Source organism: Podarcis muralis, chromosome 6 (genome assembly GCF_964188315.1).
Source record: "Podarcis muralis chromosome 6, rPodMur119.hap1.1, whole genome shotgun sequence".
Lineage (NCBI taxonomy): Eukaryota > Metazoa > Chordata > Lepidosauria > Squamata > Lacertidae > Podarcis > Podarcis muralis.
This window is the reverse complement of record NC_135660.1, coordinates 44,358,972-44,377,872: the sequence shown is the minus strand read 5'-3', so window position 1 is coordinate 44,377,872 and position 18,901 is coordinate 44,358,972. Positions and strand designations below refer to the sequence as shown.

General features: G+C 44.4%; 1 protein-coding gene across 1 annotated transcript in view; it reads left to right on the top strand.

Moving 5' to 3' along the window:
• ARL3 (ARF like GTPase 3) overlaps positions 1-12,992 on the top strand; it is a 51,785-nt gene extending 38,793 nt beyond the window's left edge. Inside the window, exon 6 of the mRNA XM_077930202.1 lies at positions 12,972-12,992. Within this exon, the coding sequence (XP_077786328.1) occupies positions 12,972-12,974 (3 nt within the window). The 3' untranslated portion in view covers positions 12,975-12,992. The remainder of the gene's footprint in view (positions 1-12,971) is intronic.
• The last annotated feature ends 5,909 nt before the right edge of the window (positions 12,993-18,901 follow it).

Sequence of the window (18,901 nt, the reverse complement as noted above, 5' to 3'; positions counted from 1 at the left end):
AAGCTACCAGCATGAGTTTGACCAAACTGCGGGAGGCAGTGGAAGACAGGAGTGCCTGGCATGCTCTGGTCCATGGGGTCACGAAGAGTCAGACACGACTAAACGACTAAACAACATTATGCTATAGGAAATTTGTATCTCTTCTGTTATGACCCACCATTTAAAAATGGTGTTTTGTGAATGACTACTTGTGCCACAATGTGGATAGTGATGCACATTTGAAGGTCTATATTCCCCCCCCCCACACTGAATTTATCATTATTATTTATTAAATTTATATACTGCCCTTCATCATAATATCTTAGGGCAGTTCACAGAATAAAATACAAGATAAAAACGCAAGTAAATAAGTGCAACAAAGCAATAACCCTCCCTTCCCACAGTCACATTTAAAAGGCTGTAGAATATTGGGATGCGGGTGGCACTGTGGGTTAAACCACAGAGCCTAGGGCTTGCCAATCTGAAGGTTGGCGGTTCGAATCCCTGTGACGGGGTGAGCTCCTGTTGCTCAGTCCCTGCTCCTGCCAACCTAGCAGTTCGAAAGCACGTCAAAGTGCAAGTAGATAAATAGGTACTGCTCTGGCGGGAAGGTAAACGGCGTTTCCGTGCGCTGCTTTGGTTTGCCAGAAGCGGCTTAGTCATGCTGGCCACATGACCCAGAAGCTGTACGCCGGCTCCCTCGGCCAATAAAGCAAGATGAGCTCCGCAACTCCAGAGTCGGCCACGACTGGACCTAATGGTCAGGGGTCCCTTTACCTTTTAGAATATTAATTGGTCAAAGGCCTGGTTGAAGAGGAACGTTTTCACCTGGTGCCTAAAAATATATAAGGAAGGCACCAAGCAAACTCTCCCTAGGGAGAGCATTGCACAAATGGGGAACCACTACAGAAAAGGCCTATTCTCTTGTTGCCACCCTCTGGACCTCAAATGGAGGAGGCATGTGAAGATGGGCCTCAGATGATGAACAGAGTCCAGGACAGTTTATATGGAGAGAGGCAGTTCTTGAGGTCTTGCAGTCCTGAGCCATTTAAGGCTTTATAGGTCAAAACCAGCACTTTGGAATTGGGCCCAAAAGCTAATTGGCAGCTGGTGCAGTCAGGCCAGGATCAGTGTTATATGCTCCAACTGTCTTGTCCCAGTGAGCAACCTGGCCACTAAATTCTGCACCAGCAGGAGCTTCCGAACCATCTTCAGAGGCAGCCCTGCATATGACACATTGCACTGTGAACGATGATCCTCATGCTTACATGCATATTTGGATGTGTGTTCAATGTACACATGTAGTGCTTTTTCCGCATGTGATACACACGACAGCTTTCTTGTACATCCAAGCTCTCCCTAATTAGACTGGAGCACAGGTATGTCACAAGTTGCAGAGTTGGCAAACTGCATCTAAGGATGTCTTCTTCAAATCTCACCTCAGCCATAAATGGCTTGGTTTCCACCAGGTGCCTCACTGCTGCTTTCTCAGTGTGGGGGACAATAGTATTGACTGAGGTAAAGTATGTGAAGCACTTCAAACACTTCAAAATGTAATATAAATGTTAACTATCATTAAGCTTTCCTCCTATTTTTCTCAGTTGTTTAAAATGTTGTTTTTTATTATAACCACTCAGGGAAAAACACACACAAGTTTCACAAATTCCCATAAAACCTATTTAGCATGGGCTTTTATCAGGGAGGTACAAGAATTTGCATTATTTTACAGGAAAACACGCAGGGCAAGAAGTGAATAACAGTAAACTGAGCTATAAAAATATATCAGGACCATCTCCTTCACACATGCAACATCTGGCATGATGTCAAATCACTGGGGAAAATATTAGATGGCTCTACTTAATTTGGGGGGGAGCGGGGTGGTATTTCTTCAGTGTTTTTAAGTCAAACTAGCACATTCTTTCACTTCTAATTTTCCTAATGGATTGGATATGGAAAATGACCCTTTGGCAAACAAATGCCCTGGGAGTAGTTTAACTTGTCTCGGTGTTATTTATTGTTTGCTTCCAGGTTTCTGCATTTTCTTTTCCTGTTGCTTTTTCCCGTAGAATGCTGTGTAATTTACGAGGGGTTTGCTGTGTGACCTTGTTTGTGTGTCAGGTAGGGAGAATTACACCCAGAAGCTTTTATATTTACATGATAAATTGGGTGCTCTTAAAATGACAAGGATTTGGTCTGGCCCTGTATGTTCAAACTCAGGATTGAGGAAGAACCTAAGGCATGTTTTATTGCTGTGGTTGCTGATGCATCTCTATTGTTTGGACTGAAAAATTCTTGTACCCTTGACTAAGCCCTTCAATACAACATAAGACTGCATTACTGTCAGTTTCCATCCTTGCAAATCCACCTCCTAGCTGTTAGGTAGTCATTGCTGCAGTCTCGTTTCCCACATACATAGCTGCTTACTGCAAGCTACATAGCCAGGGACATTCTCTTGCAATAGCCAAGCCTCCTTGACGGCTAAGTTATTGAACCAACCAAGTGAATGCTGCTCCCTCCACCCTCTGCCTTCCAGAGTGGAAACAATTGCATCTAAGACTTGATTTGGCTTGTATAAAATCACTCATTGACTGGAGTTTGGGGGTTGGGGTGGGGAGTGAGAGAATATGAAGCCATTAAGTGATTTCCAGCACTATCAGGAAATCAAATTGTTGTAGATATACCATATATGCTACAGTTTAGTATAGGGTTCCCAAAGTGCAAACCAGAGAGCACACAGATAATGTCTATGAAGCAACAGGAGAACAAGCATCTCCCCCCGCACACCGTATGCTGTTGGGTGCTCCACTGCCCTACCTGCTGCAATGATCTCCTAGGACTCCAGGTACGCTGTGTAGCAAGCAGCTAGTGGTAATAGACAATAGGACGGGGGTGGGCGGGCGGGGAGTGCCAAGAAGCCACGGCTGCCGCTTCTCTTGTTCATTAAGGAATTTAAAGTTACATGTTCTCAAAGTTGCAAACTGGCATTCCTTTCAACCATGAGCGCTAGTGTACATGTTTGTACTAGGTGGAGATTATCTCTCTACAATTTTTAAAATGCAAAGTGCTTCTCAGTATTATTTTATCTTAGGCTTACAAAGTATAAAGAGTAACACACAATTTTGGGGTCTGACCCGTAAATGATGTGCTCATGTTTTGTTTTTTGTTTGTTTATTAAATTTGTAAATCGCCCTTCATCCAAAGATCACAGGGTGGTTCACAACATAAAAACACAAAATGAAATACTGAATACATAATAAAACAAAAACAAACCAATAACCCCCTCCCACAAACACACTGAAGAGGCCATCGGATGTTAATAAGCCAAAGGCCACTTTGCACTTCTCGAACCTGCATACATACTTCCTCTTCACACTGCATTCCCTTCCCTTTTTTGCTGTTGAACAATGGGATGACCATGTTGCACAATAATGGCCAAGAGAAAGTGTAGCTACACTCAGTCAACATGACCCAGAGCCTCATCACAGTATCACCTTAGCATCCATCCTTTCCAGCCCTGAGGTTGCTAAATGGACGCATTGTCTAGTTCAAAATGCTCACTTTTTCCCAAGTCCAAATTGTTGCCATTTCCAATGATGATGATGATGATGATGATGATAATAATAATAATAATAATAATAATAATAATAATAATAATAATCCCTGCCAAAGTTATTTTGCCAGTTTAATAGCTATGTGACTCACAAAAGTTTGCCTGCTCAACTCTTCTGGTAGATGCAGAGCTGGAGAAAGTTTTATCTATTGAATGTTTTGTGTGTTGTGCACATGTTGAAAGGCACAGCAGCTCAGGAACAGTGCTGGCAACCTTTATCTGTGGTGGCAAACAGCTTAGTTCTCATGGACAAAAAAAGCCACTGGGTTGCCATTGAGCAAAATCGACCATTGATTGGAATCCAGTGTGCCTTGGTAAGGATATGGCATGGTGTGCTCACTGATGTTGATTGGATCAGCAGATGAGCATTATATGGGGAGACAATTGCATACTAGAACTGGACCAAACCTCTGAACATGCTGGAAGATAGCTCAACGACAGTAGTGGTCAACAACTGCCATCTCTTCACAACTCCTTTCAAGATGCAGCAGGAGTGTTGAAGGACAAGGAAGCACCGAACGTGGGTCTGTTCCTCCCTCCTCTTGCCCTCTGATATGGCTGCCTCCAAAACAGGTGCAGGCGATGGGGAATTTAAGTTATGCCCAGCAGAGTGAGCATCTCCGCAGCTGGGCAAACAGGGCCAAAGCTGTCTAGCCCCACAGCAGCTGTTTTGTTTTATACTCCCAACTGTAAATTTCAGAAAGTCACACCCACCATCTGTGAAACAGAAGACAGCTGAGTGATAACTTAAAGTGCTGCAAGATGGAGGGGGATTAGCCAGAAAGCAAGTGAGGGGGAAATACTGAATACTTTTATAAGTGGTGGTGTGGGGAGCAGAAGGAAGGAAAGGCTGGTGTTCCTTTGATCTGTTTTGAAGCAAAAATTGCTACAGGCAGGATAATATTAGTTTAAATGCTTTTTAAGCAAAGCTATGGGACAGTACCAGCTTGAGCTGTCAGCTGTGCACCCCAGAAGCCATTCCTATCTTTCTTTTTTAAAAAAGAAAAGGTCTGGAAAGTAATGAGAAAGGATGAAGTGGCTCTTTCCCCACCTGCTCCAGTGGTCCCTTTGTTCATTCTCCTCTCCAGCCTGTTGCGGCAAGCAGCACTTTACTTTTGCAGCACAGTAACAGAGGAAAAGGGACAAGGGAGAGAACAGAGTTTGAATTAAAAGTTATAGGCATGAACTTCAGTTGACAGACTGTGGGCCAAATACAAGCACTGGTTTCTTCTCCTCTTAGGATTTCAAGTAATTAAGTGCTGGGGTGCATCTTGATTTCTTCTCGCTTTGATGCATTACTCAAATAAAGACAATGGTGATGAAGACAGCAATTTCTAATTAGAAGGGTCATGAAGATATTCTAGCTGAGCCTCCTGCCACTGTAAATTGGGGCCACTTCTGGACTGTCACTGATTTGTGTGTGTGATTTGATTGCATACTGGTAAATGCAGGTTGCTGCGCAATTAAAATGGGATTTGGTCTCTTGAGAAACAAGCCCACCTTCAAAAATGAAATTGGCCTTTTGGCAGAAAGGAAAGTGATGGGAAGATGCACTGGGAAGTGTGAGGTAATTGCTTGATGTGATGTCATATAACCCCTCCCCAATCAAATCCGAATGATGCTTAATAAATGGTGTTCTATAATCTCCCTGCAAACCTTGTGCAAACAAATGAGGATGGATGCCGAAAGAGGCTAGGATCCTCCACATGCAATATTTTCAATAAATTAGCCCACACAATACGAAGGCAGAGAGCAGGCCCCAGCGAGGTGCCGGAATTACTTGCAGGACAAGTTTAATAAAATAAGATTCCTCAAGAAGGGAGCAGTCCCAAATGCCATAGGAGGAGGAGAAGAAAAGAGGCCCCCACCAATCTGATCTGGGGGGAATTTCTCTCCAATCCCAAATACAGTAATATGAACCTTTCCTAAGCATAAAAGTAAAACCTGTTGGCTGAACCTCTGCCAACATTTTCTTAGCTGTTTAACATGTCCGCCCTACCCAATACCTCACCTCAAATTCCTGGCTTCAAGTGGTCATTACTTAGGCATCAAATTAAAACTCACCATGCATCTAGCTCACTTTAGAAACAACCCCCTCCCCTCAAAAAAATGCTTTTTCTACCACAGATTTGGGAAAGTATTTAAAAGGTTTGTTCCTGTTCTTCCTTTGTGGAGGATGGACTGTGCCTTCTCTCTTGGCATTAAATTACAGGCTGATTTACCAAACCATTTTTGAGACCACAAAAGGCACACCCACGCCATACATTTAATACACATTTAAAGCATGTGACTGCCCCAAAGAATCTTGGGAACTGTAGTCTACCCCTCACTGAGCTACAATTCCCAGCATCTTTAAACAACTACAACTCCTAGGATTCTTTCAGGGAATCCTTTAAATGCATGGTACTTTGGGGGAGAAACAAAAGAGGATGCCTTCACCCTGGTGTGGCTCCCCTTTATTGCATACACAGCCCAACAAGACAACAACATAACACACACACCCCGGCAGCCTATGATTTGCTATGGCTAATTTGAGCCAACAACACACACACCCTGCTATGTCTCTCACACACAAACAAAACTCACTGCAGTCACGGCAATGCAACCAATCTCACCCTGGGCTCCCCAATCTCTCTCACTGCCAAAGAAAACTAATAAACAAATAGATGAAGAACCTATCCACATGACACTAACATAAATATGCAGAAGAGGGGGAAATCATTAACCCCCACTTTTCCCCACTTCTCTTTCCCCACATCTTTCTCCCCTCTCCAACTTCACAATGCCTATGATAGCAACGTCTCACACCAGATGTAACTGACCTGTAGATAGGACTCTATGAACTGAAAACAGAGATGCTATAGGTACCTTTGTAATCCATGAACATCTTTCAATAGAAACTTTTTTTAAAAAGTGTATGGTGCTTTAGATGTATGGTGTGGGTGTATCACAGTACGGCAGCAGCTCTCTGGGATCAAAGGCACGAAAAAGCCTTTCCCATCACCTGCTGTTTGATACTTCATCCTGGAGACACCAGAGATCAAACCCAAATCACCCTCCTACACACAAAGAACATACCCCTCCCTATGCAGTTTCCCCCTGCAATACTAAAATGATAGAATAGTTTTGGCAAAGCACATTCGTGGTCAGATTACAAGTCACCACATCTCAGACAAGGAACTAGAAACAGGACCCTGTAAGTTGCTAGTTTGCATCTTCCTGGGACATGTTTCTCCACAGTCTTGATTGCAGGTGTTTTCTCTGTAAGCTGAAAGATGTACTCGGGACAGTTGCATGGTGAGATGTGAGGACCTTTAGAATCCCTGTTCTGAAACATATTGGGCTCTAGAAAATGCAAAGAAAAACTCACTCCTCATGCCAAAGACACACCAACCCTTATGCTAGAGAAATTGAGTGAGTTCAGTAGATCTACTCCTACAGCTGCAAAAGAAATGACAACCTGCTTATCATGTGCCTATGGAGCCTTCAAGTGCTTTGCAATTTCTCTCTCTCTTTTTCCAAATCCAACCAAATAACTTTCATTTAATACAATTTCTAACAATCAGGTTTCCTGCTCCAGTTGCAAACATATGTCGACTGTTTCCTCCCGTAGCTGCATCATTTCTTATTTAGTGTCCAGTTGTCATCCGTCTGAAGTGCTTTGCAATCTCAGTCTTGTTGTCCTCACAACATTGTGGTGAAGTAGGACATTGTGATTAATGTTAAACAGATGAGAGCTGATTATTATTATTTATTATGTTGTTATTATTTATTAAATTTGCATACCACTCTTCATCCAAAGATCACAGGGCGGTTCAGAACATAAAAATACAAAATGAGAACACAAAATACTTAATAAAACAAGAACGAAAACAAATCAATAACCCTGCTCCTACAAGCAAATAGAATGTTCAATCAGCCAAAGGCCAAGCTATAGAGAAACATTTTTGTCTGATGCCTAAAGATATGTAATGAAGGCACCAAATGGGCTCTCCTGGGGACAGCATTCCACAAATGAGGAGTCACTGCAGAAAAGGCCCATTATCATGTTGCCACCCTCCTGGAATTTTGTGGAGGGGGACATGATGAAGGACCTCAGACAGTGATGTTTTCCCAAATGCACCAAACTGGTTTAGGCCTAAAGAAAGACTTGAACCATGCCCAGACAAGTGCCATAGTTCATTGGAACACAATTCTCTTCAGCAACCAACAAACGCGCACACACTCAATGATTCTCACGTGAGGGCTTCCCCAAATAATTTTATTACATGGTGAGACGTAGATTGACTGAACAGAAGCCAGAAATTGCCCACGGCTACAGGGTCTCAGAAGGGAGGAGTAAAACTGGTCATCAGGAAAGAAACACAAACTTGAATTCAAAGATGGATATGGAGCTGAAATAAATGATTTACAAATATCTAAAATCACTAATGTTTCCAATTTTGCCATATACATTTTTGAAGGAGAAATCTCAAAGCAAAATTCATATTCACATTTTGACTGTGAATTTTTTAACAACAAAAAAATCTAATGCTTTGGACTTGTAGGCATCTCCTTGATTATTTTGGTTTTGGCAGACTTAAACTAAGATGTGATAAGATGTTTAAAATATTACTTTAGAATATAAGTTGCAGATTCTTAAATACTATTTACAGAATATTCAACTCAAATTTTCAAGGAAGAATTTTTGGGAGAAAATTAATTTCTGCTAAATTTAGATGTCTTATGAGAGAGACAATAATCCTCTCATGATCAGTCCTGCTGCAGGAGTGTGGTGGGAAGATCAGACTTGAATATCATAGAATTATAGAACTGCAAAGTTAGAAGAGTTCCCAGGGATCATCTAGTCCAGCCCCCTGAAATGCAGAAATCTCAGCTAAACGATCTATGACAGATGGCCATCTATAGCCATCCAACCTCTGCTTAAAAACCTCCAGTGAAGGAGAGTCCACCACCTTCCAATAGAGCCTGTTCCACTGTCAAACAGCTCTTACTGTCAGAAAATTCTTCCTGATGTTTAGTCAGAATCTCCTTTATTGCAAATTGAATCCAATGATTCAGGTCCTACCCTCCAGAGCAGGTGAAAACTAGCTTGCGCCATCTTCCATGTGACAACCCTTCAGATAGTTGGAGATGGTTCTCATATCTCCTCTCAGTCTCCTCTTTTCCAACCTAAACATATCCAACTCCCTCAACCATTCCTCATATCATCATCACCACTAATTTCTGACATCTCCAGAGAAGCTATGCCCTTGTTTACATCCAGCTCTTCTCACACATCACATCACAGCCACCAGTGACACTGCAGAGTCTTTCTTCAAGGTCACCATGTTCAAGTTTTGTATCATAAGCTGCACAAACTAGTGCAGGCTTTGAAGGACACTGTAATGGCACCAGGCCATTTCCAAGGGTAGGTCCACGAGTCCCTTGTCTCCACCACAAGCAGAACACAACTTTCCTGGCACAGTCAGCCAAGTGGCTCATTTGTGATGCTAATTGCCCTTGATGCCTGTGTGAAGGGGAATGGTGGGGGCTAACGGTTTTTTATCATCCATTTTATTGGCGTCCGTTCCGAGTTGCAATTTCATTTGTTGGACAAGGCCTGGCATGATGCTCAGAACTCCCTGTTACGAAAGCAGCTAGGCTGTTGGGAACAGGCACACAATGAAGGTCAAAGTCCCAGGTGTTCTCCCCAGCATGGATATGATTCTCAGGTGCTGATCAGTGAACTCTGGTACCGCAAAGCACAAACTTGACTATTTGCAGCTCAGATAGATTGCTACAGAAGTGGGCAAGTATGAGCACAAGAATCAGACCCTCATTCCTGCAACATTTGGTTGGAAAAAGCTGGGCTGTCCACAGATTAAATAATTATTTATCACTTTTCAGCCAATTCATTAAACTTTAATCCTCTTGTACTGCAAGTTCAATATAGCTATATTTTGCAGTACTGAAGAAAATGTGAGATAACTCGCAAAACCAAAAGCCACTATTCTGTTAAAAGAAATATGTGTGCCCTTCATTGACACTTAGTCCAAACCATTAAAATTTGCCCTTACTAATGGCTGGTTTTGTTGATTAAGGCTGAAATCCTAATTGCTTGGAAATAAGTCCCATTAAATACAACATGACTTTCTAAATCAATATTCTTAGGATTGCACTCTCATTTACCAAGTGAGTTTATACAGTTCCAGTTAATTTGCCAGTTTTGCCTTATTTAATGAGTAGGGGCCCAGGTCATCTTTGTCCACACCAGCATTAGTCATACACAGAGTATAAAATTAATGAAAATGCTTAACTTGGGTCAATCAATTTCTGTGGCTCTATTCTGAGTAGAACTTCATTGGATAGTTGCCCTATAGAAAACAGAACCAAGAAGAAGCCCAACATTATTTTATTGATCACAACCCCACTTGATGAAAACACAGATTTAGGTATCCCTGTTCTCGAAAGGTTGTGAACAACATCTAAGTAAGGTGTATCAACTTGGATTAGCCTTACAGAAATAGCTTGAGTTGCTCACAAGCTTCTGTGAAAACAAAAAAAATTCCTTCCAGTAGCACCTTAAAGACCAACTAAGTTAGTTCTAAGTTAGTTGGTCTTTAAGGTGCTGCTGGAAGGAATTTTTTTTGTTTTGACTATGGCAGACCAACACGGCTACCTATCTGTAACTGAAGCTTCTGTGAAGACAGCCTTGATGACATCTCAACAGGGAAAGACAACACTAAAAGAAAGACCATCTTGTAGCAGAGGGTGTGTGTGTGGCAGTGACAAGGACAACTCCAAGGATGAGGTCGTCAGCTGGAATGACTTGGAGGCAGGCAGAAGCTGCTGAATCAAGAGCAATCAACAGCACCACAGCTGCTGCGGGTGGAAGGAGGGGAGAGGGCTGCAGTTGCTGGTGGCACTTTTGTCTCTGAATATGCCAACAAACTCTCCTGTGTTCATCTCTACCATTCCCTCTGGCTCCCAAACAGTTGGCCCTAATCAGCAGAAGGCCTGACAGCTGCAAACGGCTATACATATGCATGCATCTATATTATACCCACAAATATATATATATATATATATATATATATATATATATATATATATGGAGAATGCAGCTGCTGCAATTCTTCCACTGCCAGCGTGGCTCAGGCATGTGCTCCCCTCTCTCTTTGGAGGGTTACTTGACCTAGTTTGGAGGAGCAAGTTGTTTGTGCAATGATGAGTTCACCCAGTTGGTGCTTTTGATTTAGGCTGAATCACCTTGATTGAACAATGGCAACTCCTTGAGCTTGGTGGCTTTGCTGACAGGGCAGAAAATGGGCTGAGATGATGGAATGTGCATGAGTAGAGGAAGTGGTAAGTAAAGGTAGATGGGGAGCTTTGCAAAATAATGTCCTACCACTGGTTCACTGCTCTAAAGAGACACATGCTGACCCCGAAACTTTCTCCATAATCCTAGGTGTGTGGGAGCTGACTATGGGTACTCTTTGGTATATGCCCTATACTGAGTCAGCCAGACCATTGGTCCATCTTCATTATTTCCCAAACTTTGGGTCTCCATTTGTTTTTGGACTACAATTATCCATGACCACTGGTCTTGCTAGCTAGGGATGATGGGAGTTGTAGTTCAAAAACAGCTGGAGACCCAAGTTTGGGAAACACTGATCTATCTCCATACTCTCTACACCAGTGTTTCCCAACCTTTTTTGGGCAAAGGCACACTTGTTTCATGAAAAAAATCTCGAGGCACACCACCATTACAGCCCCGTGACGTCAGCGCGCAGCGTCACGCCGGGAGGGACGCACGAAAGTGTAAGATTCAATTTTTCCCCCTCCCCCTTGCCTTCCTTCTGTGCCAACCGCCAAAAAGCCAAGAATCGCGGGACCGCCGGCGGAGGGGGGGAGGGCGAGCGGAGGCAGCGGCGAGCCCCGTTCCTCCCCATCCGCCCCATTCCGTGCAAGGAGCGCGAACAGGTGTGAGAAGGGGGTCAAACCTGCGGGTCGGCGCCGGGGAACCTCCAAGCTTTGGGGGTGGGGGGGAGGAGGCAGCAAAGCGAGGCAGGAAGGAGAGCGCGGCTTGGCGAAGTACTCGGCGGCGAAGGCCAGCAGGTCCGGCAGCCGGTGCCGCAGCACCTCCACCGTGTAGCCCTGCAGCAGCTCAGTCAGACCCGGCGGGATCTCGATGCTCATCTTGTAGCTGAGGCGCGCGGGAGACTCAACGGACGGGCCCGGGAGAGAGAGAGAGAGAGAGAGAGAGAGAGACGACGGAGAGAGAGCGGGAGTCCCTGCTCGCCGTCGCCACCGCTACAACTACTGTGGCGGTTGGTCGTGGTCGTCGTCGTCGCCGCCGCCCACCTCTATCTATCTCTCCCCCTCAGCTTTCTACGCGGGCCTCGAGCCGGAGGTGGGGGGTGGCCGCCGCCGCTTTCTCCGCCTCCACGTCCTGCCTCCTCCTCCTCGAGCCCTCCGTCAGCCCTGAGGGAACCGCCGCGCTCGCGCCGCCGCTCTCTGACACGCGAGAAAGAGAAAGGAACGGAGCGGCGGGGTAGTCGGGGGAAGGAGGGGCCGGAATGGAAGTGCGAGGCGAGCTGCGCATGCCCAGCAGGAAGCGGCGGAGAACGCCACAGAGAGAGAGAGAGAAGCAAGGGAGGGCGGGGAGTGGGCGGGAACACGCTTCATGCGTCACAATAACGGACAAGAGGCGCTCGAGGGATAGATTAGGACCTAATCTATCGAATTTTCCCCACGGCACACCAGGCAACATCTCGCGGCACACTAGTGTGCCGCGGAACAGTGGTTGGGAAACACTGCTCTACACCAGTAGGAGCCACCCTGGTACCATCCAGGTGCTCTGGGCTGCAACTCTGCTCATGCCTAGCCCTTGGTGGCTGAGCTTGATGGGAGTCCAGAACATCTGGAAGGACCAGGTTGACCATCCTTTTTCTACAGTCACTGGCAGTGGCTCTCCAATATTCAGACAGGAGTCTTTCCTAGCCCTACCTGGAGATGTCAGGGACTGAAGCTGGGACTTTCTGGATGCAAAACAGGTTCTCTACCACTGAAAACGGTTGAGGAATCCAGATGTTATTTGCCTCCAAGTCCCATTAGTCCCAGCCTGCACTGTGAATGGATAGGGATGCTGGAAGATATCCAGCAACATCTGGAAGGTCATAGGTTTCCCATCCCAGCCATATAATATTCTAGGAGGACATTGTGCCCATCTTGTGTTTACTCTTGCTCCATATACTCCATACCTGAGCCTTTAGGCTTAGCACTGTAAACACCTGGATGGCGAGACCCATGGAAAACACAGACTGCCTCTCCCAATGACTAACTTTTGCTTTCTTTTCCAAAGAGCAATCTTTGTAACTTTTTTTTTTGGTACTTTAAGTGAATGTCTGAAGGGACTGAGGCATGACTAACAAGGAAGGCGATTTCCTGAGCTCAACCCACATGACCTTCTGCGATTAAGCCCTGGCGGAAAGTAAGCCCTTCTACACCCTTGTTTTTAAAAGGATGTCCCTTATATAAGCACCTTGTCTCTTGTTTAACAACATCACAGCTCTGCACCACATCCCTTCTCTCATGTCACTGAGAGCATCACCGCTATGTGAAGCAACCCATTAATTTTGAAACAGATCCGACATCTCTATGTGCATTCATATGGATCTTAATTATTACCAGGGAGATTGAGCAGGCAGCAATAGAGCTTAATGGGTGCTAAAGCTTGCTCAGCCCCAGCTCCAATTTTTAATGCCAGGGCTTAACCCAAGAACACATTAAGAAAGGAAAGTTGAAAGTGAGACAAAGTAGGCGCAGAGTCCATTTCTTTCTAAGTGCTAAGTACCTATCAGAAGTCCCCACACACCGGGGATTGGGTCAAATAAATTTCAGATCAGACTGAGGTGTTTCCATATAGGTTTTTAATCTCTGCTATCTCTTTTCCTAAAAATTTAAGACCTGGAGATGTGTGTTTATAATCTCCCTTGATGGTAAATCTCAAAGGCAAGTAGGTCTCCAAAGCTTCAACCTGGGTGCAGGGTGGTGGGGAAAATCTGATCCGTGGGTCAAATCAGGCCCACCAGGCCATTTTGGCCAAGTCAAACCCATTTGCACTACGCTTGGGCAGAAGAAAGAGGATTGCAAGGCAATTTGAAGCCCTGGCTTTCAGCTGATGTTCAGCTCTTGAAGAGAAAGCCCTGTAGAGTCAAAGCCCCAACCATCAGCTTGTAATATATATATAGGATTTGGGGGGCGGGGCGGGGTGAGAGAGAGAGAGAGAGAGAAGCAGGCCACTCCATTGGCTCTGCTGAGAGACCAGCTCCTTTTGTTTTTTTTTTTTTTAATATTTTTTATTGCTTTGTTTTCCAGGTTCAAAGTACAGTGTCAATACATCGTCGGTAACACAACCAAAGCTTTTTTTTTTTTTTTTTTACAAAATAAGAAGGAACAAAAAAAAAAAAAAAAAAAAATGGACTTCCCCACATCCTCCATCCCTGCATTCTTTACAATAAAAATCAGTAGCAAATTAATACCTTGTTTCATGTGTTTTTGTGATTTCATCTAAATATTTACTCTAAAGATTCAACTTTTCTCAGTCATAACTTGGTTTCAATCATTTCCGAATCTCAATACTGAAGCATGTTTTTCGCAAAACTTAGCAAATTCTCAACATTCATATAACTTAAAATGTTTTTGTAAATAGTCCTTAAATTTTTTCCAATCCTCTTCCACTGCCTCTTCTCCCAGGTCTCGGATTCTGCCGGTCATTTCAGCCAATTCCATGTAGTCCATCAGTTGCGTGTGCCATTCTTCCAGTGTGGGTAACTCCTGTGCCTTCCAGTATTTGGCTATAAGAATTCTTGCTGCTGTAGTTGCATATAAAAAGAAAGTTCTATCTTTCTTTAGCACTCTCTGGCCCACAATGCCCAGGAGGAAGGCTTCTGGTTTCTTATGAAAGGTATACTTAAATACCTTTTTCAACTCGTTATAAATCATTTCCCAAAAAGCCTTCACCCTCGGGCATGTCCACCAAAGGTGAAAGAATGTTCCTTCATGAGACCAGCTCCTTTTGGCTTCTCCTGTCTGTTTCCATGCCGGCTGGTTGTTCTTAAAACTTTAACTAGTAGCGTTTGAGTTAGTCCCCCCCCCACCCCGCCCCTCTATCCCATTTTCCTTTTGAGCTGTGTTTCAGATTGTAAGCCTGTGGGCAGCCATTACCTTGCTTTGTGGATCTTAGGGCAAGTTGCTCTAAGAGTCTTTTTGGCTGGAAAGCAGGCTAAAAAAGTGCTTTGAATGAATGAAAGAACAAATAAATGCGGTTTTCATATGTTCTGTCCAACCAGAGCAGGATTTTTTTCTTCTACTTTGCATCAATTTTCCAAATGCTGAGCACAGATTGGATGTATTGAGAAACCTGGCAGTAGTTAGAAATGCACTACAGTGTTCTAAACATTAGTAATACATCAGCTCAAATGGTGCGATTGGAGGATAAGCAATGCCACCGAAATGTGAACCCAGTCTGTGGCATTAGCCAAGGGAGTTTGCAGGTACCAAAGCAACCACCAGAGGGCCCCCATCTGATACCATCAGTTCTACCGTGGGGGTGGAAGGAGGCTTGCATTCCTTTTAAAATGGAGCTCCAGTAAGCAGTCCAACCAATAAGCTCCATACATGCAAATGAGTTGTGAGATGAAGAAAACTTATTTATTGTGCAGCTGTGCAATATAATGTTTTTTAAAAGAAGTGTGAGGTGAGTGCCCTTATTATGCATCGCCCCTGCTTTCAATGTATGATGGGGCATCCTTCACAATTTGAGTTAGGGTGACCAGTAAGCAGTCCCAAAACAAGTATCAGCAGTTTTTCAAGTGATGTAACAAAAAAGTTATTTGAAGTATGTGATGTGACAGACGCTTTCAAATATCTAAAGGGCTGCCACATGGAAGCTTGTTTTCTGCTGCTCCAAAGGGACGGACCCAAACCAATGGATTCAAATGATGAGAAGAAAGGAGATTCCAACTAAATATTAAAAGAACTTACTGAGGGTAAGAGCCTTTCAACAGCGCAGAGGCGGATTTAGGGGAGAGCGACCGGTTCAGTCACACTGGCCACGGACCCTCAGGAGACACCGTAACTATTATTTAGAATGGAGAGCCAGAGGTGGGGAACCACTTGCTTTCCAGATGTTGGTGGACCACAACTCCCATTGTCCCTGACCACTGGCCACACAGGCTGGGGCTGGTGGGAGTTGGAGTCCCACAAGTTCCCTATTCCTGGACCAGGTGACATCAAAGGTCCCACCCAACTCTATGATTTTAGAACCAGCATGGGAACTTCCCCTATGGTCCACCACCCACATTTCAATGTGTGCAAAGCAAAAGGGTGTAGCCACAGGGGAGGAGCTCCCCCTCACTTCTCTGGTAAAGTAAGAATCAGCCCAGGATATTGTCGTTTCCCAAAGGCTCACTATATACTGCAGGCATAAGCACAAGGTGCAAACAAACAAAGGAGGAGGAAACATGGCGGGGGGAATGACATCCATCTGCTTCCATTACCAGAGTTTTCAGTGGCAAGCAAACAGGCTCAAATCTTTTCTGCTGGGAGTCTGGTTCCCTACCAGCACCTTTAGGGCAGGGTGCATGCCTGTATTTAGGTTCATGGAGAGAACGCATTTCCCATGAAATCCATGAAATCCAAACAAATGTTTGAAAGCAGGGGAGAAACACAACCATGCCATCAATAGCAAAACCTGCAGGCTGTGGATTTCTAGGGTTAAATCTTCTCTCCTGTCCTGGAAACAAGGGGGTCCCACCCAATTTGTCTACCTCCAGGGAGCATTGAAAACTCACCGAAGGGAATGTTTGTTCAGGCGGACTGCAGTCGCCGTCATGGAACTGAGGAATCAGGATGCTGCCGAGGGGGACAAACACTGAGCTGGCTTCACAGGAACCCAAGTTGGAACCAAAAGACAAAGAAATGAATGTTCGGCACGCCCCTACATTTCACCCCACACAGACACGCAAAGCAAACTCCCCCATAATTTAAAAAAATGGTACATTCACCATTAAGGTCTAAATTACACAGTTTGGGAGCGCAAGGGGGCAGCTGAAGATTAACCACATTCCAGGGGGATGGCCAGACCTCTCCCTTTTCCACAATTAGTTGGAATCTCAGCTTTCATTTTTTAAAATGGGGGTAAACAATTTCCCCAGCTGTCAAACAAAAGCGAGAGGAAGGCCTTGCGGGAGCAAACGAGATGGAAAGATTCAGAGGCTCAAGGGGGTTTCAAGCTGCCTGTCAGCAGAGCGCTGCCCTTTAACAAATCTAGATCAAGAGGGAATCATGTGCTGGCTGGTGTCTCATCAGGCAAAACTCTGGTCTTTTATCTTTTCTGGACAGAATGGCTCCAATATTGCCACATCGTCAGTATCTGCTGAACGAGTCATGCGGCATCCTCGGTATCTGTGTAACAAGTCCCTTTCCCTTGGGGAGCTGGAACAGGCCCCTCCTGTCATTTGCAGGGGCTACATTCCTAAATGAAGAGGCATCTGGGAAAGCTCAGCCCAGGCCTTGCATGTCCATACTGCACAAGGCTGCAAGGCAAGCAGCCTCTGCGTTTGGATGCATGTGGACTCGTGCACCGTTTATATAGCTGTGAGGACTGCTTCACACATAATGCTGCCCAAGCGCGCGCACGCGCGCGCGCACACACACACACACACAATCAACCAAGATTTGGGATGAGGTTATTAAAGCAAACAAAATACAGTGGAACCTAGGGATAAGTACTTAATTTGTTCCGGAGGTCCGTTCTTAACTTGAAACTGTTCTTAACCTGAAGCACCACTTTAGCTAATGGGGCCTCCTGCTGCCGCCGCGCCACAGGAGCACAATTTCTGTTCTCATCCTGAAGCAAAGTTCTTAACCCAAGGTACTATTTCTGGGTTAGCAGAGTCTGTAACCTGAAGTGTATGTAACCCGAGGTACCACTGTAGTAGGAGGGATAAATGGAGACCTACTAGTCAGATTTCAGAGAAATAAGGCAAGCTTGAGGTGGGGAATCAAAAACAAAAACCATGCAAAAAAAAATTCAAAACTGAGAAAAACCAAAATGAATAGACTTGTCCATCCCTATTTTATCAGAGGCTATATTTCATATGCAGCCACCTGCTAGCATTATCCATAGGGGAACAAAAAAGAAGCAAGTCATACTTTCAGGGGAGACAATTCTCCTCCCAGAGCTACAATTTCCAGAGTAGTTAGACAATCAGTCCCTTTTCATAGGAACCTGGGGAACTGTAGGTCTGTGGTGGGAACGGGGGACTCCTAACCACTCTCAGTACTCTTAACAAGCTACAGCTTTCATGACTCTCTGGGACAAGTCATGACTGTTTAAAGTGGTATCATAGTGATTTACATGTATGTTGTGAATGTGGCCAGAATGGGAAGGGCTTCCTCTTTGTACCTTGGAGATGCTGTGTGCACACTTGCAGTGATTCACAGAACTGGTCTTCTAGGCTATCCAGCAGATGCTTCACATCTGGGCCCCTCACAGCACTTGATTCCCATTATGCTTAAGGACTGTCAGTTGCCATAACTTTAAAACAAAATAATCTTGCTGCAGAAAACCCAGCCAAGAGGTACCTTTGATCTTCCGATAGAAATTAGTTCAGGAGGCATGGACTTAATGGAGGCTCTTTAGCCCTGGGTGCCAGATGTTATCATAGTATGGATTTTGTCTGTAATTAAAATAACTGCGTTTCATTTAAAGTTAGCTTACTTGGTGTATGAGTGTATTTTAAAAAACAACAATAGCCCACTCTGTTTCTTTTTTAATCATATTTATTTTATAATGGATGGGTTTTGCATAGCTGGGGTTTTGATGTTACATAACGGAAATATAATAATCATTATCACTTGGTATAGATGAGGCATAGGCAAACTCTGGCCCTCCAGATGTTTGGGACTACAATACCCATCATCCCTAGCTAACAGGATCAGTGGTCAGGGATGGTGGGAATTGTAGTCCCAAACATCTGGAGGGCCGGGGTTTGCCTGTGCCTGGACTATAGATCATGTGGCTCATGTGCTAGAGGTACTCCAATCACGGGCTCCATGCATCTGCTCCAGCCCTAACTGAACACATCTGCCTGTCCTGGCCTCAGGTTTCGTCTACCATCGCTATTTCAAAAAAACACATTGCAAATAAATACAAAAGTATCAATTAAACTGCTTCTCTTACTGTACTCATACACATCCAGAACAATGACAGAAAGCCAATAGCATCCATGCACTTATTCACAGTCTCAGAAACTTGTGAGT